At 50.7% G+C, this 23,124-nt stretch overlaps 1 protein-coding gene across 3 annotated transcripts in view; it reads left to right on the plus strand.

Moving 5' to 3' along the window:
• The window catches only part of furina (furin (paired basic amino acid cleaving enzyme) a), a 57,650-nt gene that overhangs the window by 27,222 nt on the left and 7,304 nt on the right, over window positions 1–23,124 (plus strand). For all 3 annotated transcript variants that reach the window (XM_030377832.1, XM_030377835.1, XM_030377833.1), the window contains exons 4-12: window positions 6,334–6,429; window positions 8,125–8,253; window positions 8,893–8,969; window positions 13,669–13,757; window positions 17,145–17,317; window positions 18,550–18,762; window positions 20,256–20,356; window positions 22,118–22,221; window positions 22,738–22,855. In XM_030377832.1, the coding sequence (XP_030233692.1) occupies window positions 6,334–6,429; window positions 8,125–8,253; window positions 8,893–8,969; window positions 13,669–13,757; window positions 17,145–17,317; window positions 18,550–18,762; window positions 20,256–20,356; window positions 22,118–22,221; window positions 22,738–22,855 (1,100 nt within the window). The remainder of the gene's footprint in view (window positions 1–6,333; window positions 6,430–8,124; window positions 8,254–8,892; window positions 8,970–13,668; window positions 13,758–17,144; window positions 17,318–18,549; window positions 18,763–20,255; window positions 20,357–22,117; window positions 22,222–22,737; window positions 22,856–23,124) is intronic.

Raw genomic sequence — 23,124 nt, forward strand, 5'->3', positions numbered from 1 at the left:
ACAGCACTCCCTGGACGGGAGGGCTGCCAACACTCAAACGGTCGTTGCTTCAGGCCAAACATGTGGCAGTTGAGCTGTTTTAAACCGGCCACACACCGGCGCTGAAGCGCAGCGGTGCGCATTTCACACACGTCAATTGCCGCCCCTAGTTGTGATATGTTTTGAAAGAAGCAGATCAACAAACATAGTTGGTATAGGCTACCATAACGTCTTACCAATTGTTTTATGACTACATATATAGCCCTGATGCTCATAATCATCTGTTTGTGCTTACAATGATAGTCACATAAATTCATAGTTTCATTATGTATTGTCGGGCACTTTGTTTACGGTTTAGTCACTTTACACAATTTATTTACTTTCATTGCTCATTCCTTTTGCATTGTGTAATTATTCATCTAGTACGTCCAAAATAATGGGTGCGTTCTTTTTGACCCGCCGCTTCGGCGCTGGTGTGTGTTCGGCTTTAGTCACGGCCCAGCTCATGGTCAATTGAGGACTATTTGCAGCTGCATCTCTTCCTCGAGCTCTTTCACAACCTGAGGTGACGGAGTCTCACTGGACTCACCTCTAACCCCGCTCCCCTCGGACCAAGGGGTCTGAGCTCCCTGCGGTCCGGTCGCGTGATGCTCGCTCTGGGAACTCTATTCTTGGTACCGTGTCCTGGTTGGACACGGTACCCCCCCCCCCCATCAGGTGCATGCTGGGACACTGCCTGTTCGCCCGGCCTTACTCAGTGAAACTGGCACAGCTCCCTTAACCCCCCCCTCCGGGACTCCCCCTCCCTGACTCCCCCTCTGGGACTTCCTCCCCTGTTTCCTGTTGTTGAATTCCTTTATGTCCAGAGCACCTCAGAGGAGAGCGGGCCATGGTCACCGCCACGGTTACCATGGTGACGCCTTCCCCCGCCTGGCAGAGTTCAGGTCGTCACTCCCTCTAGTAATGAACTGGGCTGTTTTTCTGTGTTTATCGGTTCAGAGTCGCATGTTCTTTCTGCGGTTCATAAATCGGTCATAAATCTGCTGTGACCGGTTAGCATCACGTTTCACACCTCTGCTGCAGCAGACATGTTTTGATCAATGCAGCTGACATCGGGCAGTCGATGCAAAGTGCCAGGCTATGAATATATTTATTCCTGTTGATTTTATTTATTCATCTCCCCACCAGCGCTAGAGCAATACTGAACCTCTGATAAAATAGATGGTTTTAAACCAAGAATAAAAAAGCTGCACACCGTTTTATAGAAATCCTATTTTAGAGAAAATTACTTTTGTTCTAGAAGAAAGAGCCTAGACTTTAAGGACCAAATGAATCCTAAACGGAATGAGTGGATTGAAGTCTACACCTGTTTCTTCCTGCCAACGGCAACTGATGGACACTCTAGCTAATGTAATGTGTGGCCCTTTCTGATCCCTGTTTATTGACTGCACTCTGTTTTAATGTCCAGCCACACAGTATCGGTGTCTGCTAAACTGCTTCAATGTGGTTGATACAAGTGTTGGAGCCACTGTTGTGCTATCAGTCAGTATAACCACATTTCTTTACGGCGCTTGCCCACAAAAAGGGTGTGTGTGTGTGTGTGTGTGTGTGTGTGTGTGTGTGTGTGTGTGTGTGTGTGTGTGTGTGTGTGTGTGTGTGTGTGTGTGTGTGTGTGTGTGTGTGTGTGTGTGTGTGTGTGTGTGTGTGGTCCAGTCTTTTTGAGCTGTACTCAGACACAACCCTGAGTTTTGTGATTGCTCTAAACAAATGAAAACTTGTTCCTGGTCTCCTGATGTGTTTATAGGGCGGGGGGCTTGGGCTGGGGTCCCAGACAGTGCAGTTATTATGTTTATGTATTAGTGAAGGACGGATGTGTATCAGTCCAGTGTGTGTGTGAAAGCGGATCAGCCTTTTTCTTTATTTATATTATTCAGGTTCATCACCCTTTTCTACATAGAATTGATTGATCCTGGATTTCTTGCATTCACTGGTGGATTAAGAATGAAGATACGTCCCTCACAAAGAGAAGAGGTGTGTTTGTGATGTGTTCCATGGAGACATGGCCACATGAAGACAAGGAGAAGAGAGGAGGGCGATTCGCCATTCAGGTGAACAGACGGATCAGCCTGGATACAATGCAGCAGCATGGGCACGATGCAGTGAGCAGCTTGGGCACAATGCAGCAGCCTCGACACGATGCAGTGTGCAGCCTGTTCAGTGAGCAGCCTGGACATTGAGCTGCTACGGGACGTCTCTGCCCCTCGGTCTCGAAGGCCGTTCTGATTGTTATTCACGTTCCCCTGTGGCTTCTGAGTCGCGGGCCGCTAGCGTCATCCACTCTGTGACCGTGAAGCTGCAGACGATGCAGCAGATTCCCTTCATGGGGATTCTAACCTCATCACCTTGAGAACTACCCTGCTCACTTTAGTCGGTTGGCTGCTCGACAAAACCAACCATTGGCTGCGACGTTAAGGAGGTCTGGGCTCCATCGGCCTGCCTCCCCTGAAGGATCACAACCTGGTCTACCTTCAGCCTCTACAGACCTGCAGTGGGGCAGGTCTGGGCACTAGAGGCAGAGGGGGTTCTCAGGGCTGTTCTGAGGCGACCCTGGGATTTCTCCATCATGCTCATGGGGACTGAGACTACAAAGTAGATTGTGTAAATGTGTGCATGGACAGAGATGAACCCTGGGTGACTCAGGACATCAGGGCCTCACTGAACCAGGAGATGGACACTTTCAGGAGAGGAGACGAGGAGGAGATGAAGGACGTGCAACTGGAACGGAGGGGAGCAGTCACCGAAGGCGTTGCAGGTTACAGGAGGATGCTTGAGAGGAACCCCAGCTGGACAAACACCAGGTCTGACAGGCCTGAGAAGAAGACCAGGGAAAGGAGGAGACCCCCCCCGCCTCTTCCTCTATCTTAGAGATAGCTCATATTATTTATGTTCACGCGCAAATTCCTCTTTATTTTACTAATATTCAAGCAGGGCTGTGTTATCCAGTAACATTTAACATTGACTGTTGGGAAAGACCTTCTGATCAGAAAATGCTCTCAGGAAAGGGGCCGAAAAGGTTGCCATAAAGATGGTCAAATTTTCAGATTAAATTATTATCAAATAGTGGTTTCCTCCATTCTCCTTCGTTTGAAACAAGAATTATTATGAAAAACTACCAGGGCGTAACCGAGGCATAGAGGTTGGCTGTGGTCCAAACGATGGCCCTTACCAAGATCTTTCTTTGTTTTTTTAAAGTTTCTTTCTCACAGGCTGGTATTTTTGAACAGGAAAATGGGGACATTTAGAAAATAGATTGAAGACTGCATTGACCATTTTAATGTCCATTTAAACAGGCCCTTTGAGAGCTCTAACACAATAATATTGGATATAGTGCTGATTCACACACACACCTATCAACCAAAATAAATTGAAAATGGGAAATAACAAGACGCATTGTTTGACGGATTCATAAACGGAGGACGTATTAAACCTAAACATCAAATGAGATGCTCTGCTCCAATGATTTTCTCATTATTGGAGTATTTTCTAGGGGGGATAAAAACAAGGGTGGTTCCGTCCATGAGAGGAGACTAGTCCGAGGCAATGAGGGCTTCTGGTGGAAGGCTTTGTACAGGGCCCTGCAGTGGGACGTACACATTGGGATGGAGGTCAAGCCTTACTACTTATTTATCCAAACTGGAACTCTCAGATGAGATCAGGACTTCCAGACATTTGGAGCCTGCAAAGCAATTTAATGGAATCAGTTTGACTCTGTCTCGCAGGTCACAGAGAAGTGATAAGAAGGACTCTCACAATAGTAATGTTCCTCTAACCTTCCCTCCTTTCCTCGCTAGGTAACGCAGGAATATTTAATTTAGCATTCAACAGAAGTTATTTTTAAGGACCACTCCTCTGCTGGTTAGTGCCGTTCTCGTATTTTTGGTGCAGTATTATGACGTCATTGTTTTAGTGAGACATGCACTGTTCAGATTTTCTGACGGCAACCGATCATATTTATTGTTAATGTATGGACAGCCGGTCCGATGCCATCAACGTTTGTTTAGTTTACAGTGTAATATAGGCAAGAATTGTCAGTTTTGTTCTGTCATTTCTTTAAACACAGACCTTTTTTATAAAACCTATTTATGTGTTTGATAGATAGTGAGAGAGCCACTTTTATCGGGTCCTGCAAAAGGCTGATTGATCGGCCGATCCCATGTTAAGGGCCGATATCGGTCGAAAATTATCTGTGGCCGTTCGTTCGGTGCATCACTAGGTCTTTTCCATTCAGTCTCAGAATGAACTCATGGCCAAACGACTCGGCTGTTTGTTTGCTCCCTCCTCTCTGCCAGTGGGGCGCCCTCAGCAAAACACATCGGAGAACACTGATTATGGAGAGTTGATCGACTACAAAGGCCTCCGAACATGGAATGCATCTCTGGACCTGAAAGGATTCCATATGAGCGGTTGCATCATCAGGTTTAATTGGACTGCTGGACGGCGCTCCACTTGGATCTCACTTCTTTGACGGGCTCTGCTCTCCATACTTCTCGGTATTAATGGCTTGTTCCACAAACACAATGCACAGAGCTTTCCTTTCAACCTATGCAGCGTGTGGCTCAAACGGAACCGGTGGAAATTCAACCAGCCTCCGTTGAATGTGTGTTTTTCACCGGACATGCAGTCCTGACATCGTCAGGAAAGGAAAACATATTTCTGGAACTGTTCTAAGGATAACAGCAGAGTATGTTTGTTCTTATATCAGTATCCCAAATACAAGAACCACGGATGACTTGTGCTCAGGCTGAGTCAATAGACGGCTTGATTTGATAATCCAAATAAAGTAAGGTCAACAATGACGGACCGCGGCCGTCCTCGCTGGATCGAGGAGCTGGGATTAATTGGCGGCCACACATTCCTGTCAACGTTCTGCTGAAGAGAGTGCTCTGCAGATTTCAGTGTAGGGTCAAAGTAAACCCTTCCCTAACTTTTCACTTCGCTCTTCCTCAACACAGATGGGGGAAGATAGCTCCATTAAGGGGAAATGAGAGCAGGAGAAAATACACTTTATGCTTAATGTTTCACTGCAGATGACAACGATAAGAAATATGTCCCGTCGACGGATTTCATGGTTGCTGCAGTTTAGCAAATGTTCAGCCCCCCCTCTCTTCCTGCACCCCCCCTCTGCGGTCCCTCCAGTCCCCCTGCTATAGTAGTAATGATAGTCATGCCTTTTAGGTGCCTTTTGTGCAGCCATGAATGTCACCTTGATCGATTTTTATTGTATTTTATATTTATTTTTGCACGCCTCGTCATCTCCGCCTGCAGACTGCGTCTCCTTGTCTCCTTGTCATCTCCACCTGCAGACTGCGTCTCCCCTCGTCTCCTCATCACCTCGTCCTCTCCCTGTCTTCAGCAACCTTGCTGCTCCGCTGTCTTCTGGACGTCTTTGCTGACATGTCCTTCCTCTCTCTCCCTGGTGGTTCTGTACCTGCCGTACAGCGAGCTCCCAGGGCAGGATCATCAGGGCCCTCAGTCATCTCCAGGGAACGCGTGTTGACATGATGTGCGTTCGGAGACGATGAACGAAAGACCAATAACCGTATCCCCCCCCAAGCCAGAACACGGGGCGCCCCGATCCAGAAGGGTGAATTGGCGCTGGAATTCCCTGGCCCCGCTGTGCCTCTCATTAGCGGGGGCCCGGCGGCAGGCTGGGGCTGTAATCACTGATGGCCGCCCCCTTGGGGATCAAGCCCCCATTTATTCAGGCGACCCGCGACCCCGTGCAGCATCCTGATTACGGCATATGCTCTCGGCCACGGCTAACGGCCGGATTAGCGTTCCCGCTAGGTGGTTTCTGGTTCCTTCCCGCTAGGTGGTTTCTGGTTCCTTCCCGCTAGGTGGTTTCTGGTTCCTTCCCGCTAGGTGGTTTACGGTTCCTTCCCGCTAGGTGGTTTACGGTTCCTTCCCGCTAGGTGGTTTACGGTTCCTTCCCGCTAGGTGGTTTACGTTTCCTTCCCGCTAGGTGGTTTACGTTTTCTCTCCGCTAGGTGGTTTACGGTTTCTCTCCGCTAGGTGGTTTACGTTTTCTCTCCGCTAGGTGGTTTACGGTTTCTCTCCGCTAGGTGGTCTTCGGTTCCTTCCTACTCTGTGGTTTCCGGTCCCTTCCTGCTCAGTGGTTTCCGGTTCCTTCCCGCTAGTTGGTTTCCGGTTCCTTCCTGCTCAGTTGGTTCACGGTTCCTTCCCGCTCAGTGGTTTACGGTTCCTTCCCGCTCGGTGGTTACCGGTTCCTTCCTGCTCTGTGGTTTCCGGTTCCTTCCTGCTCTAACATGTTTCTGTTGTGATCTCTCCCTTCAGGTGGTGTGGGCTGAGCAGCAGGTGGTCAAACAGCGACGGAAGCGGGACGTTTACACAGAGCCGTCAGACCCAAAGTTCAGAGAGCAGTGGTACCTGGTGAGTCGCTGCTCCTTTAGAGGCATGAGACCCTAACCCTACGATAGAGTAGAGAGAAGTACGACTTGAGAAGATTTTTATTGGTTCACAACTAAGTATTTTCAGTCCGTTTTAAATCGAAAGGATCACAGCAAGCAGCGCTCCAAACGTCAGGTACTCTGTGTCCACTCAGCCAGGAAGCCACAGGGCGATACAGACCAACACAATGTGATAGTGGTCTGGATGAGAGCCGTGTTTCAGCAGGGAAACATTCCTGTGCAATAATGGGATATTATTAAATCTTTGTAATCTGTCGCTCTCTCTCCCTTGGTGTGTTCCGATATCCATACTGTCCGTACTTACTAGCCTTAGTTTGAGTACGTAGGGCGTTCCAATTCAGATCGGGTGAAAATAAGTATACTGAAAGGACCGGGATGGTGTACTCAAAACGGTCAAATTGTGAAGTGTGGTTCGATGTACACTTTTCGTACTCAATGGCAGCCATCTTAGCTACGTAGCGGAAGAGGGCGGAGCCAGGCTGAGACAAAGTCTGTGCATTTTCCACATAGCCTGCATTATAGTCATTTTGTAGTTTTTATATCTTTTATAGCTGCTAGGCGTAAAGAGTTCACCGTTCAAAGCGGGATGTTTATTGCGGGGGAGGAGCCGCGGCGGCAGTCGTGATCGTAATTTCCGGTTAGTGCACCACAGAGTATTCGATTTGGAACAACGCTGACATCTGAAAATAAGCGCACTTAGTGAGTACGGATAGTGTACTACGTTTAAGTGTACTCATGGAAGTATGGATATTGGTACACACAGCGCCTGTCTCTTTGTTTCTGTGTCTCTCTCTGTCTATGTCTCTCTTTGTCTCTCTGTGTCTCATTCTCTTTCTCCCTCCTGTGTGTTCTCCTCTATTCACTTCCTCGCTGGATCCATCTCTGACTTTGATATAATTAAAAATTGCGATGGGGTTTTGCACAAACTCAATGCTGCGGCCTTCATGCTCACTCCTTTGTCTGTTTTAATAACGCTCCATTCCAGCCTTCTCCTTACATGTGGCCTGATCTGCCCCTGGAAAGGAGAACGAGTCAGTATATGAATATTCACAATCAGAGGGCTCCATGTTTCTGGAATTAAATCTGTGAAGACCTCTTAATATATATTTCATTTCCACAGTTAAAGTTTCGTTATGTGGTCCTCATGAGGACCAGAGACGCTAAACCGTCAGGATTTGACTGATTTTAAGACGGGTCTCGAAATGGACAAGAGGGAGCTGTTGTGTCTCCATCAGCTCTGTATGCATTCTAGCATCAGAGCCTCTCTCAAGCGCAAAGGAAGAAATGGCATTTAACCAAATGCCAGTCTGAATGTCGAGAGCCCTGGACACTGATTGCTATTTGCCCGTTCGACGCTGACGGAGCCACTCGAGGGAGGATCTACCGTTAACTCTGATAAAAGATTGAGGCCAGCGATGCGGTCTATAGCACACCGCTACGAGCAAACGACAACGTCTCCCACGTCCCACCCTCCCTACCCTGTCCTCATAGCATCCCCACGCAGTGAGGAGGAGGGTCATGGATGCAAACCTGTCTGCTGGTCGCACCTCTCACAGGCCCTCTTACATCAAAACGTCTCGTAGAATCCTTGTTTTGCCTCCAATGCCGTTTAAGAGTGTTTGAGTGATGGAATGTCTTGTTCTAATCTTGTTTTCAGAACAACGCCAACCACCGCGACCTGAACGTGAAGGGCGCCTGGGAGCTGGGCTTCACCGGGAAGGGGGTGGTGGTTTCTATTCTGGACGACGGCATCGAGCAGAACCACCCCGACTTGGCACAAAACTATGTAAGCATCTTCCTGTTTCACAGCCCGGTCCAAAGAGGTGGCATCCTCTGAAAGTGTGAAGCTAGCGCTTCTGGAACAATGGGGTGGATATGACACCCCTTTGGCACTTTGAGGGACGACTTTTGGCACTACTGCTACTCTGGCCTCAGACTGTTAATCTAAGAAATCCTTTGAAGTGACCCTTAAACTTGTTAGATTTAGGTTTTTGTTGTTTGGCTTTTCTGTACAAAAACCAAGTTCTCTTGATGCTTCTCTACATATTAGCGTGTGAACTTGTTACTGCCTTCCTTTGTGTTTGTCTCTGATCGGAGGGGAGATGAGAGCAGCCAGCAGCTGATTAAGAAAACTCAGAGCGTGACCTCCTATCTTTGTTTTCTATAAACATTCTGATGTTTACATGCATTTTGATTTGGGGAATTGCAGAAGGGCCAACTTTTGACTTATTAATGTGGTAGATCCAACTCTTTATGAGAATGGTTAACCCCATAATGATGGGTTAGCTGATGTCTGGTTCTAATCTCTCCATAATGACGGGTTAGCTGATGGGTTAGCTGATGTCTGGTTCTAATGTCTCTCTATTGACGGGTTAGCTGATGGGTTAGCTGATGTCTGGTTCTAACAGTGTGTGTTTCTCTGTAGGACCCTGATGCGAGCTATGACGTCAACGACGGGGATCCAGACCCCCAGCCTCGTTACACACAGCTGGACGACAATCGGTAAAGAAATGTTTCTGAATCGTGTTCCTATTCACAAACCTGCAATGACATCTGATCACATGGGTCAAATATAAACGCAGAGAAGTTAAGAAATCTGCTTTTACTGCCCTGGCCTGCAGCCCATATATGGACACGTGGACCTCTTAGGGCGTCTCACTTGGGATTGAACCAAGTGTGTTAGTTCTAGCGCTGCAGAGAAGTGCCTCTCGACTCTGAGAGCGTCTGTCATCCCCTCCCCTCGATGTGTTTCCAAAGTGGCTTTAATGAGTTATTTGTGGCGCTCTGAAGCTTTGGGCCCCCAGCCAAATGCTTCTTTCTGTATATTAAAGCCCCCTAATGGTTGGAAGAGTGGCTCAGAGCTGGGGGCTGATGAAAGTCAAACGGCCCCGAGGTAAGACGGAGCGCTCAGACGGAGCGTTCAGACGGTGCGCTGCCGTCCTGAGGAGCCGTCAGTAGGACGGTACCTCAGGTCTCTGCTGACGATGGTACCTCAGGTCTCTGCTGACGATGGTACCTCAGGTCTCTGCTGACGATGGTACCTCAGGTCTCTACTGACGATGGTACCTCAGGTCTCTGCTGACGATTGTCTCTACTGACGATGGTACCTCCGGTCTGTACTGACGATGCTATCTATTGTTGATGGTACCTCAGGTCTCTACTGACGATGGTACCTAAGGGCTCTGCTGACGATGGTCTCTACTGACGATGGTCTCTACTGACGATGGTACCTCCGGTCTGTACTGACGATGCTATCTACTGTTGATGGTACCTCAGGTCTCTGCTGACGATGGTACCTCAGGTCTCTGCTGACGATGGTACCTCGGGTCTCTACTGACGTAGGTTCCTCAGGTCTCTACTGACGTAGGTACCTCAGGTCTCTACTGACGATGGTACCTCAGGTCTCTACTGCCGATGGTCTCTACTGCCGAAGGGTCTCTGCTGCCGATGGTCTCTACTGCCGATGGTCTCTACTGACCATGGTTATGGTTCCTACACTAGAGGGTTGAGGTTTTTACAGGGTAGGGTTAACTGAGGTTTCTGCAGTGGACGAGACATGAATCCCTAATTATACCCATGCCATTCAACAGCAATCTTTATGTTAATGTATGTATAAAAGGATATTTTTATCATAACTGTCAAATAGCAAATTATGGAATTCATTTGGGGGGTGCGGAACAGTTTTCCAATAAAGAGCTCCTAATGAGGTCCAAGATATGCTTCGGCACCTACAGCAGATTAGGGGCTCCACGGTTAAAGGAAGACTGGTGATGTGTCCTCATGTTTGGAGACTTTCGCTCGCTCTGTGTAGCCTACAGAGGCCTTGGAACTACAATCATGGCTCAGCTGTGTGTGTGTGTGTGTGTGTGTGTGTGTGTGTGTGTGTGTGTGTGTGTGTGTGTGTGTGTGTGTGTGTGTGTGTGTGTGTGTGTGTGTGTGTGTGTGTGTGTGTGTGTGTGTGTGTGTGTGTTCCTGAATGCGCACCTCTGTCCACCTCCATAAAGCTCTCTTTCTTGCTGCTCGCGGTGAGGACGGCCCCGTGGCGATGCGTCCATCAGAGCGCCGTTTGTCCCGGAACACACTCCAGCCCGCTCACCGCGTGCCAGGGCTTCCTCTGCCGGCTGCTTTGAGGGCTCAGACCCTGAGGGTCCCCGCTCCCCGTAAGGATTAGGACTCTTTCTTCCCTCCAGACTCTCTGAGGAGCAGAGTCCAGCATTAGGAACAGTCGGAGAATGTGGAGCTGATCCACTTAGGGAAGAAACGCCAGTTCTCCAGAGGACTGAGGAGCCGTTAGTCCGCTGCTGGTAGTGTAGCCGTTCCGTCTGCGGCTCACAGCCAGACTGGAGCAGAGCAGGTTACGCTAAACATGCCTTCAATAGCAGGCAGATGTGCAGCCGCTGTCAAACTAAAGCCATTATCTTTTTAGCCAGCAGACAAACTCGTGTTTGTCAATGCAGGGGTTTTCCGTTTTGCTGTGTATGTTACGTTTTCTTGGACTTGAAGATGTGTGAAACATGAAGTGAAACAACGGCTCCAATAAAACCCTGGTGTTGTGGTGTGTCGGGGCTGTTGTTGAGGTGATAAATACTCGGTTTGGGTGCGATCTGTTTGTTTGTGATGCTGTATCAGAGATGTGTTGTGCTCCGGTGCTGTTGTTGTGTTTAATCATCACACCCTGCGTTTCCTTCCCAGCTGGTAAAAATACTTTACCTCCAGAATCTCATGAAAGTCCTGACAAACACATCGGTTTGCAAAAGGTTAGGAAAAAATGGATACAAACTGCTTTTTCTCCCATGTTTCAGTCTCTCAACGGGGTGTTTAATGAGACAATATCTTCAGTTGTGCTTGTGAGATATCTTGCTGCAACACTAAAGTTGTATTGCTCCCGTAAATGATCTTCAGTGCAGGGAAATCTCGTTCCTTTGCTGACTGCTGCAGCAGGTTGATCGATTCCGTGTTTAGTTCAGTCAGAGGCCTGCTCCGTGGACCTCATTTAGTGCACCCTATAAACATTAGCGGTTCCATAGAGCAGCTCTTTAGTAACCTGATTATAAATATGTGCAGGGAGCAGTTGATCAGAGTTACCTTTGAGGCGACCCGCAGACTAATGATCAGCCATTGGCCAGACCTCACAGAGCGCTAATGATTTTCTTCAGCTAATTAGGCAAATGCAAGATCGAAAAACTGAAAAGTAAACTGTGGTTGTCGCCTCCCTTCTATAAATCCCAAGTTCTGTGGAGCATGGTTGGACTTCCTCCAATGGGTGGGGGGGACTGGACTGGGAACAGAGCAGTGGTTATGTCAAAATGGTTACATGATTTCATGTTTAATTTGGTGTGTGTGTGTGTGTATTGTTTGTGTAAAAGCGGTTTACTTTAAATTGCCAATGGTGAAGATGTTTGTTTCGTTCTCTTTAGTGAAGAGCGGTATCTCCTACCAGACTCCCAGTTTGTCAGCGTTATAATTAGTAGGCCCGTCTCTAGGGTGACATCTCTTCCTGTGAAGCATAGTAACTGAACGTACATCAAATTACACACAACTCTTCCAGTTCGCCAATTTAAGTCAAGTCCATAATCGTCAGACTGAGCAGCACGGCTGTCAAGAATCTGAGTCTTGTTATGTTTCCATCTTTAAAAATAGCTAGGCGGTTAAATGGTTCAATAGCCATGAAATCTCTCTGCGACTCATAAACCATGTCATCTCTCAGGGGTTAGGAGACTCTATGTTAATAATTACCATTCTTAAAACGGGTCAAAGGCCATACAGAATTATGGAATTGTAGTTTGTGAAGGAGGGGTGATGAAGGGGTGATGGATGGGTGGAGGAGGAGGAGGGGTGATGAAGGGGTGACGGAGGGGTGTTCGAGGGGTGAGGGAGGGGGGGTGGAGGGGTGATGAGGAGGGTGGTGGAGGGGTTATGATTATGAAGGGGTGTATTTAAGAGTGGTCTCTGTAGAGATGTCCTCCCAGACTCCCAGAGTGCGCTGGTGACGGTATGAATACTAATGCTGCGTTATCCTCGGCCAGCACCAGACGCATGTTGGAGGCGGAGCTCTTCATGTACTGTTAACGGCGGGCCTCTTCATCCACTACAGACTGCAGACTACAGGACTACAGGAGCCCGTGTCGCTCTAGTCGTCCATCTCTTGGGGCTATAAGGAGAGATTGCTTTCAAATGATCGTTATGATAAAAGTGCCATGCATGGATATAACTTTATAGTGACTCTGGTTATAATGTATTGCGTTTAACAACGTAAAGCATGTGCTTTGTTTTGTTTCGGCGGGGGCATGTGGAACCTCTGCACACTACTGCTATCGTTAGGGTTTAAGAAGGTACTCTCTCTACCTCTTCGTTATGCTGGGAAGCTCTCTCGATCCGCTGGGAAACAGCCGATTCAAACTGGATGCGGAGGAGAACGGAGGACAGCGGAGGAGTGTACCTGAGGCAAACCCTTCAGATCAGACTCGCTCAGAAGCTGAGCCGCCTGGAGGCTAGAGCTTACACAGCGCCTTTATGGCGACGGGTTAATCTAATTCTGCTCCCTCCCTGGTGTGATGGAGCCTGGTCTCTCACTCTGTGCCCTCACTCTGTGCCCTCACTCTGTCCCCTCACTCTGTGCCCTCACTCTGTCCCCTCACTCTGTCCCCTCACTCTGTCCTTTCACTCTGTCCTCTCACCCTGCTGTGGCTGCTGTGATGGAGTCTGTCCGCTCAATCCTTGTCAAGCCCTTCCCTCTCTGAACTTCAAAGCGCTGCAAGGTCACAGCGGCTGGCCACTGCGTGGCCGGATCTCTGGAAATTAATCATCCTTCAGGATCAATAGAGGCTGAACTGGGAGCCTTCCTGGTTCTGCTCCAATAGAACCGGCCGGGAGCCTTCCTGATTCTGCTCCAATAGAAGTGGCCGGGAGGCTCCACGTCTCCACGGCAGCTCATGGTTTGCGTTCTCATCTCCTGCTGGGTGAGCTCAGTGGTCTCGCACTGCGGTCAATATCTCAGGGGAGGAGGAGGAGGGTGCATTAACCTGATGGCTGCTCTTCTTTATTACCGTCATCGGATCACAGTTTCTGCTACTGTCAATGACTTCATTGAAATAATGAGTCTGCATTTGTTTTCCAAGCATCCTTTTAACAATGAAATGTTTCTCTCCCCCCTCTCTTTTCCTCCCTTCTCTCTCTCCCTGTCTTCCCCCTCCCTCCCTAGGCACGGGACGCGTTGTGCAGGAGAGGTCGCAGCTGTGGCTGACAATGGAATATGCGGCGTTGGCGTGGCTTATAATGCAAAGATCGGAGGTACTGCGAAGAATGACTAATACCCTCTCGCTCTCGCTCTCGCTCTCGTTCTCGCTCTCTCGCTCTCGCCCTCTCTCTCTCTCTCTCTCGCCCTCTCTCTCGCTCTCTTGCGCTCTCTTGCTCTCTCTCTCGCCCTCTCTCTCGCTCTCTTGCGCTCTCTCTCTCGCTCTCTTGCGATCTCTCTCACTCACTATCCCTCGCTTTATCTCTCGATCTTGCTTGCTCACTCTTTCTCTCATGCTCGCGCCCTCTCTCACTCTCTCGCTCTCCACCTCTCTCGCTCTCCCCCTCGCTCTCTCACTCGCTCGCTCTCCTGCTCTCTCTCACTCTTACTCTCTCTTACTCTCTCTGGGCCTCGACTTTATATTTCATCCTCAATTTCCTCTTGGTTTCTTGGGGAAAACACGCCTGCTGCTCCACTCTCCTCCATCCAGGTGATCGCTCCGTGGGCATGAGTAAACCTCATGAATAAACCTCCTCATGGGGTACAGGAGAAACGCAACACCCCACGCAGGCCGCTGTCTGGACGACGCTCACGTTTGTGGATCCAATCGTGTTTTCGTTTTAAGAAAATATTTTGTGCAGAAAGCGGCATCGGCCTGGTCCAACGCGGTCCTCACAGCCTCATTATGATGAGGCTTTTAGGGAGGCGGGGAGCTAGGAGGCCGCGCCACAGGGGAGCGCGTTATCAAGTGGTTATAATGGAGCACGGAGCGGATCAATCCTCATGTTCATTTAAATACACCCGGGGACATTCAAGGGGTTTTAAACATAAGGAAATGTGTTCTGGTAATCACCACCGTATGGAGAGACATGGACAGCAGCTCGATACAAACGGGATCTGGAGCGGCGTGGAGAACGCATCGATTGTCCTTCTCTCTCTGTGAAGAGTCTCCCAGAGCTCCCAGTGGTCCACCATTCTAGTGGTACTGGGATCAGTGGTCTGCTCTCCGACCGGGTCGTACCCCAGGGGCAGCAGGCGTTCAGAGAACGGTCGGTGCTGGGCGTATCTTGTGGGGATGCTGAGCTTCTGGAAACAACAGGAAGTACACTGTAGATATACAGTGTTTGTAATATGCAAATGTGCAGCTATTTCTGCTTAAGAAAGTGTCCTATATAAAATGCTAATATTCCATGCTATATTTCTTGGCACAGAAAAACAATGATTCCATTTTGGTGCGCACCGCTCCCGGTTATGGTAGACCTATTTTAAGCGGGCCAGAGCTGCATCATCCTGGATATTTTGTGTGGAGCCTTTTATATTTTTCATAACCTTGTCAGAAGTTAGAAAAACATTTTTAAATCCCAGAATAAACCAGCGTGTATGTGTTGGTCTGTTTGTGCTTAGATTGTAAGCAGGAGAGCTCCCTCGGTAAATCCCTGCTCACTACGGCAACCATCTACCGCGTTAACCAACCTAGCCCTCTACCTACTGTACACCCTGCATCGTGTTCCCGTACTGTACGACAGAGGCGGTTCAGTTCTCCATGAATAATAGCCTGTGGTACAGTGCGACCCAGCGTGTGTTCTGCTTTTAATTAGAGCCTAATTTATTCCAGCGCGTTGTAGCCCCGGGCGTACGCAAGGGCCCTGCTGGGCCCCAGCTGGCGGCTCTGAGCCGCTCTCCTCCCGCTCCTGACGGACGCGTAGCGAGCGTCGGGTGTGGAGCGGCGGCTGAGCGTGCACCAGCCGGATCTTCTGGAGCCTTTCAGGGCTGGGGCGTTTGATTCACATCAGAGCGACTGAGACCAACGCAGAGGAGCTCAGGGGGAGGACCTGGGCTCTAACACACGTACTGAGACACGCACACGTAGAGACACGCACACGTAGAGACACGCACACGTAGAGACACGCACACGTACAGACACACACACGTAGAGACACGCACACGTACAGACACGCACACGTACAGACACACACATGTACAGACACACACACACACACGCGCGCGCACACACACACACACACACACACACACACACACACACACACACACACACACACACACACACACACACACACACACACACACACACACACACACACACACACACACACACACACTGTTTGTGCGTAGCTTGAATACAGATGACGAACACAGCAGTGTGTGTGTGCTGTCAACAGTGCAGATATGCAGCAGCTCACTGGTTGAATACTTCAGCACCTGGTAAAAAATGAAATAAAAGACTGGAGGTGTTTTTAAGCAACAACCACTCTGGATTCCTGGTGTGTGCGTCTCCATGACGATGGATGTGAGGGGCGGCCTGCAGCCCCCATGCTGGGGAGATGGTTCGGTCCGGCGCTGTGTAGAGACCCACCTACATTTCGTTGCATTGTAACCTGTTACTGTGCAATGACAATAAAGTGAATCTAATCTAATATAGAGGCGTCTCCACCCCTTGCTATGCGTCCACCCCCCTGCTCCGATGCTTGGAGACACCAGTGTTATTATACTGTATGTTCTTACATCAGGCAGTGGCAGAGTGTTGAGGAGGAGGAGAGGTTAGGTGGACCAAGAGATTGAATCGGTCTCCTATCGGTTTTATTTTTTTCTGTCTCATCCCAAACAGAACGGGATCAAACCGGCTCTTATCCCCCAGCCCGTCCGTCAGCCCTGTAGCTCGCCCGTTTGGACGATGAGATCATCGTTTGGCCTCCATTCTGGATCGTCTGAAACAAAACACTTAAAGTCAACCAATAGATTTGATCAATTTTCAAAAACAAAAAACATTTTCCTTCAGGGCTGTGACTCCAGTTATTATATTACAGTATACAGTACAGTTATTATATTACAGTGTACACTTATGATATTACAGTACACGCCTAACACAACACATCAAAGACAGATTACCCAGAGAGCCACCCCCATGAGGAGCTCCTGGCTGAACAACCCTGAAGAAGGCGCTGTTCTTTAACGCTTTGCGTGTCACCTCAATGGCTGCCATGGAAACGTCCGTGTTGTGTGGTGTGTTGCGTGTCGTGAAGCCTGAGCCTGGCGTGTTGCGTGGCGTGTGGCCCCGCTTATTTAATGCTTCTGCAGGAGGCCCCTTGGAGAGCTGGCTTTTGCTGATCTTGGCGGCTTCCTCCTCCTCCTCGTCTCCTCCTCACCGCTCCTCTTCCTCCCGTCTCCTCTTCCTCCCTGTCTCCCCCTCACCGCTCCTCTTCCTCCCGTCTCCTCTTCCTCCCTGTCTCCTCCTCACCGCTCCTCTTCCTCCCGTCTCCTCTTCCTCCCTGTCTCCCCCTCACCGCTCCTCTTCCTCCCCGTCTCCTCCGTCTCCCCCTCACCGCTCCTCTTCCTCCCCGTCTCCTCTTCCTCCTCCCTGTCTCCCCCTCACCGCTCCTCCTCCTCCTCCCCGTGTGACCTCCTACTGTGTGTTGTGTGTCCAGGTGTGCGCATGCTGGACGGGGAGGTGACGGACGTGGTGGAGGCCCAGTCCCTCAGCCTGAACCCGCAGCACATCCACGTGTACAGTGCCTCCTGGGGGCCAGAGGACGATGGCAAGACGGTGGACGGCCCCGCCAAGCTGGCCAAGGACGCCTTCCTGCGCGGCGTCACAGAGGTGTGTGTGTCTACTAGCCGACTACAAGCGCGTTTTTTTTATAGCCAAAATGACCTTTTGATTGGCTCATTGTTCTGACCTTCTGTTCCTGACCCTGAAGTGCTTCGGTCAGAAGGTGGGGTCAGGTGTGGCTGGTAAACGCTCGCCTCGTATCTCCATCCTTCATGTGGTCTCTGGGTCAGGGGGTGTGATTCTGCCAGTGATTTGTTAGTCGTTGGGTAATGAACACTGGGACTGACCTTCTCCCTGAGGAGGGATGTTGCAGATGGAGAACCACAGGCCTCAGGAGGCTGATATTGGATCTGATAACGGAAGGACTGAGAGGGTCGAAGTTAAGATGAACACGATGTGAATAAAGTGACCGGAGAAGGGAGGCCTGGGGAAAGATAGATAGGTAGAGAGAGAGAGGGGGCGAGAGAAGGAGGGAGTGAGGGAGGGAGGGAGGGAGGGAGAGCAGCAGGGATGCCCTGTGATATTACTCTACGGTTATGCTGGGACATTGATAGTGCAGTGCTGGGGTTTGTTGGCACACGGCCCTGAGGTCTGGGCTCACTGTCAGCCTCTATTTATGAGCTCTAATTCTTTAAGTGGCTGCGCGGGCCAGGCGGCCACTGCAGCGCTCATAATGCCCCGTCCTAACCGGACCCCAGACCGTAGAGAGAGTGTGAGGTAACATCAGAGTGTCTCAACGAGAGAGTGAGGTAACATCAGAGTGAGGTAACATCAGAGTGTCTTAACGAGAGAGTGAGGTAACATCAGAGTGTCTCAACGAGAGAGTGAGGTAACATCAGAGTGAGGTAACATCGGAGTGAGGTAACATCAGAGTGTCTTAACGAGAGAGTGAGGTAACATCAGAGTGTCTTAAGGAGAGAGTGAGGTAACATCAGAGTGAAGTAACATCAGAGTGTCTCAACGAGAGAGTGAGGTAACATCAGAGTGAGGTAACATCGGAGTGAGGTAACATCAGGGTGTCTTAACGAGAGAGTGAGGTAACATCAGAGTGAGGTAACATCAGAGTGTCTTAACGAGAGAGTGAGGCAACATCAGAGTGAGGTAACATCAGAGTGAGGTAACATCAGAGTGAGGTAACATCAGAGTGTCTTAACGAGAGAGTGAGGTAACATCAGAGTGAGGTAACATCAGAGTTTTCTAACGAGGGAGTGAGGTAACATCAGAGTGAGGTATCGTCAGAGTTTCCTAACGAGAGAGGGTCCTAACGACTGTCTCCTTAGGGCCGCGGCGGTCTTGGCTCCATCTTCGTGTGGGCGTCGGGGAACGGCGGGCGGGAGAAGGATAGCTGCAACTGCGACGGCTACACGGACAGCATCTACACGCTGTCCATCAGCAGCTCCACCCAGAACGGCAACGTGCCGTGGTACAGCGAGGCCTGCTCCTCCACCCTGGCCACCACCTACAGCTCGGGGAACCTCAACGAGAAGCAGATTGTGAGCCGCCTAACACGGAGTCATACGCATTCACACCGTCCACACACACTGAGACGGATCTAGACGGGCATATGTGGAGACACACACCTGTGTGTGTGTGTGTGTGTGTGTGTGTGTGTGTGTGTGTGTGTGTGTGTGTGTGTGGTTTAGCGGGCTCTTTCCTGGCATTACATTAGCACGGTAAAGGATATGGATATGTATGGCTGTGTGTCAGGAGCTGGGCCCCTGGAGTGCTGATTTCATTACTGCGCCGACATTTACATAAACTAGTCCTGCCAAGAGCCTCTCTGGGACTGGGTTGTGCAGCGCCCAGCGCTGTCGCACACACTGGTTCACACTCCGACGAGCAGAATGGAGGAGTGTAGCGGGCAGCGTGAGGACAGCTCCTGACACGTCCTCACAGTACGGCCCCACGCGCACCAACGCCTGCTCCTTTCATTGACCTGTCACTCAGGAGGAGGAGCAGGGGGAGGAGGCGGGTCATGGATTATGTTGGGCAGACAAACTTTTCCTGTACACCATGCAGCATTAATCAGCTTCATTCAGACAGGATGGTCGGTGTGATCGGGGCGGGATCAGGCTGAATAAAGCGCTCACTCCATGGCATTCTGTGTACTGGTCGGAAAAACAGTGCTAGTTATTTATAAAGTCTTGTGCGTTGGCCCTGTGGCAGCGGTCGGGGTCGCTGCCCGGTACAGACGCTGCGGTGGGCCAAGCCCCCGGCGTCCCAACGCAGCGCCTGACAGAACGGAACAGGATACATAAGGTCCTCTGATCGCTCTGAGCGGCGGTTGACTGGAGGAGGAGGAGGAGGAGGAGGGGCTCAACGGGTAGAGAAAGTAAAATAGATTGCATGGTGAAGGAGGAGCGCAGGCGGTGTAACGGGAGGAGGAGGAGGTCGGTGGGGCAGGGAAGAGGAGCAGCAGAGAGGTGGTGGAGCAGAGAGGAGGAGGAGCAGGAGCAGAGAGGTGGAGGAGGACTTCAGATAATGAGCACAATGGCCTTGATTTTCCAGTCCAATATATTCATGGGTTTAATTTATTTTAATCGTGTTTATAAATGAGGATAACACGTCCCGGTCTGTCGTGGGGCTGCCCTCTGATTCAATGTTACCGTCTCAAAATAATTATGCAATTTGACCTTCGGGCCCTCCTCATTATGCAGCATAATGTATTTAAAGTGCACTGATTTACATGTAGTCCTCATTACCGCTTCTTAAACCCCACCATTCAACCACACCACACCACCACTACCCCAACACACCCCACTACACCACCATCACCACCCCCACTACCACCACTTTCACCACCACACCACCGCCACACACCAACACCATCTCAATCACCGGCCCCACTACCACCACCTTCACCACCACATCACCACCACCACATACCAACACCAACACCATCTCAATCCCCACCACCATCACCACTACACCCCACCACCACCCTCACCCCCACCACCTCATCCCCCCTGTGCTCCTCCCCTGACAGATCACCACAGACCTGAAGTCGAAGTGCACCGACTCCCACACGGGGACGTCGGCCTCCGCCCCGCTGGCCGCCGGCATCATCGCCCTCGCCCTGGAGGCCAAGTGAGTCCTTCTGCATCATCACCGCCTCTTTATGTTCCTGTGCATCTGCACCAAGTACCCGCCCCTAACCCCCCCACGTCCCCCTCACGCACTAATTGTACGTTGTACGTCCTTGCACTTAAAAATAGTACTTGCATGCATTTGTAGCATCTTATCCTAGCTCTCTCTGTTGTACACGGTGGGGCAACCCGGCCCTGTGAATGTCTCCATCACTCGGTAATCAACACACGTCAGGGAGCATTTAAAGCAAAAGAGGCATTTATTCAAAAGTCAACGGAAACCGCGTGGGTCTGTGCCCAAAACGGGGAAAACAAAAATAATACCAGTGGCTCCATTGGTTAGAGTCAGGTTCATTGTCTTTCCGGCACGGCCGGTCTCCTCCCTGGAGGTGGGATATCGTTCCCATAGGGCGATCCGGTCCGGCGGTGCGTTCAGCGCCACCAACGTCGTCCGAGTGTGCGTGCTCCCTCCTGAGTGCTGGGAGAAGGTCCGCTAAATCCACTTGTCCTGCCGTCTGAACCGAGCCCTGGAGGTTCCCTGGTTCTAGCCCACACGTGCTTCTAGTTCCCCCCCGCTGAGAAAGCATAGCACAGCCTTTTAATGGTACCTGGTCTTTCTTCTCCTCCTCCCCCGCAGGTGTTCTCCATTGAACTGTTTAGTGTTACGCAATGGGCGCTCTCTGGCGCCGACTGGTGGATATCGGTGGTATACGCCATCCACCACCTCTCCCCTGGGCCGCCTGGCCCGAGGGGTTGGGACCGGGTTGCCTCAACGGGGAATGGGTTAACCTAGTGATAGTTAGTGCTTGGCACTTGGTTCTATCAACATCCTTACTGTACCGACAGCGATATATTGTTATTTCTCTTTCTTCTGACAAATGATTGTGAGTCGCTTTGGATAAAAGTGTCTGCTAAACGCCCTGAATGTAAACGTAAATGAGTCCTTCTTCATTATTTGCATTTCGTCGTTCGGCACAACCTTCACATGCTGCCCTCCCGCCCGCTAAAAGCCTCTTCTGTGATTGGACAGGAGACAGAGCCACCACCGTACAGCGTGTTGAACTCCGATGTGTGTTTATTCCTCTGAGTGTACTGGCTGCCTGTCTTTTCAGTGAAGTGCCTTTTTGTCACTGTGTGAAACTTTTATTGGGAGCGTTTTTCATCTGCGTTACAACCGACCCCTCTGTAGCAGTGAGGGAAAACTGAGTTTCAAATGAAGACATGAAGCCACCCAGTCACGAGGGCTCCATCGCGTTCCACCCTGGAACAAGATGGAAAGAGCTCTGGGTTTCAGAGCTTCAGCCGTTAGAACTCTCCACAGACGGTGGCGGCCCGGTATTTTCCATTGTTTCTGTTATTCATTGTCATGTTAATTCCAGATCTTCAGTCCGGTTCAAACAGGCTTTAACCACTGACTGTCTGACCTGAGCAGCTCCGAGGTCAGCCTGCTGACCGTGTAACAAGCGCATGACTTCATCACATCCATCATCCGTTCATAATTAAGAAGTCATTACGCACACAGATCAGCTGGGTTGGAAAGGATTACAATCTCTGGTCCTTGGTTTGAAAGTCAAACGCGTCCCAACGTAGAGTTGATGTTGTTATCGGGACTCGAACCTTCGGTCTGCGTATCGTCTGGACCGTTTGTGCTCTTAGTGGTTTCTTCTTCCTGCTCTGGTTCCTCGGTCGCAGCCTCGCCTTGATCCATCGGATAATGAATGGATGAATGAGTGTTCTGATGTTGTCCTCCGTGTGGCTCCAGCACCAACCTGACCTGGAGGGACATGCAGCACCTGGTGGTCCGCACCTCCCACCCCGCCCACCTGCTCACCAACGACTGGAAGACCAACGGGGTCGGACGCAGAGGTACCCCCCCCTCCCCACTCCCCCTCCTGGCGCTCCTCCTCTCCTCCCTCACTCCTCCTCCTGGCTCTCCCTCTCCTCCTCTCCTTCTTCTGCCTCTCCCCCTCCTGCCATCCTGCCCTCACTCTCCTCCTCCTCCTGCCTCTCCTCCTCCCCTCCTGCCTCTCCTCCTCCTCCTCCCCTCCTGCCTCTCCCTCTCCTCCTCCTCACCCGAAATTAGCTCTCTCACTCCGCCCTGGTCTTCATACCGGCCAGCCTCTTGGTCTCCACATACTGATAAGAAGTGTGTGTGTGTGTGTGTGTGTGTGTGTGTGTGTGTGTGTGTGTGTGTGTGTGTGTGTGTGTGTGTGTGTGTGTGTGTGTGTGTGTGTGTGTGTGTGTGTGTGTGTGTGTGTGTGTGTGTGTGTGTGCGCACCAAGCCCTGGCAGTTGAGAGCAGCAAGTGTTGAAGCACTAAAGCTTTAATCTCCCATTGAGGTGACTGGTGATGAGGCTGATTCCGCGTGTGATTGGTCCTCAGTGAGCCACTCGTACGGCTATGGCCTGCTGGACGCCAGCGCCATGGTGACGCTCGCCAGGAACTGGACCAGCGTGGGCCCGCAGCAGAAGTGTGTCCTGTCCATGATCGCAGCACCCAGGTAAAGCACGCACACACAGACACATGCAGAGACACGCAGACACACACACAGGCATTCATACACACACGCATGCAGACGCACACACGCAGGGTTGCACACACGCAAACCCAAACGGAGGGACTGAGCACTACGAGTCCTGGACCGCCGCGTCTCTGCAGCCCGTGATCAGCCCACCATGACCTCTGGTGACCTTTGCCCTCGGCCCAGAGCTAGACCGCAGCTTCAGTGCGGCGGTGGTGGTGGGGGCGGTGGTTCAGGTGGTGGTGGGG

Source organism: Gadus morhua, chromosome 14, assembly GCF_902167405.1.
Source record: "Gadus morhua chromosome 14, gadMor3.0, whole genome shotgun sequence".
In the NCBI taxonomy this organism is placed as follows: Eukaryota; Metazoa; Chordata; class Actinopteri; order Gadiformes; family Gadidae; genus Gadus; species Gadus morhua.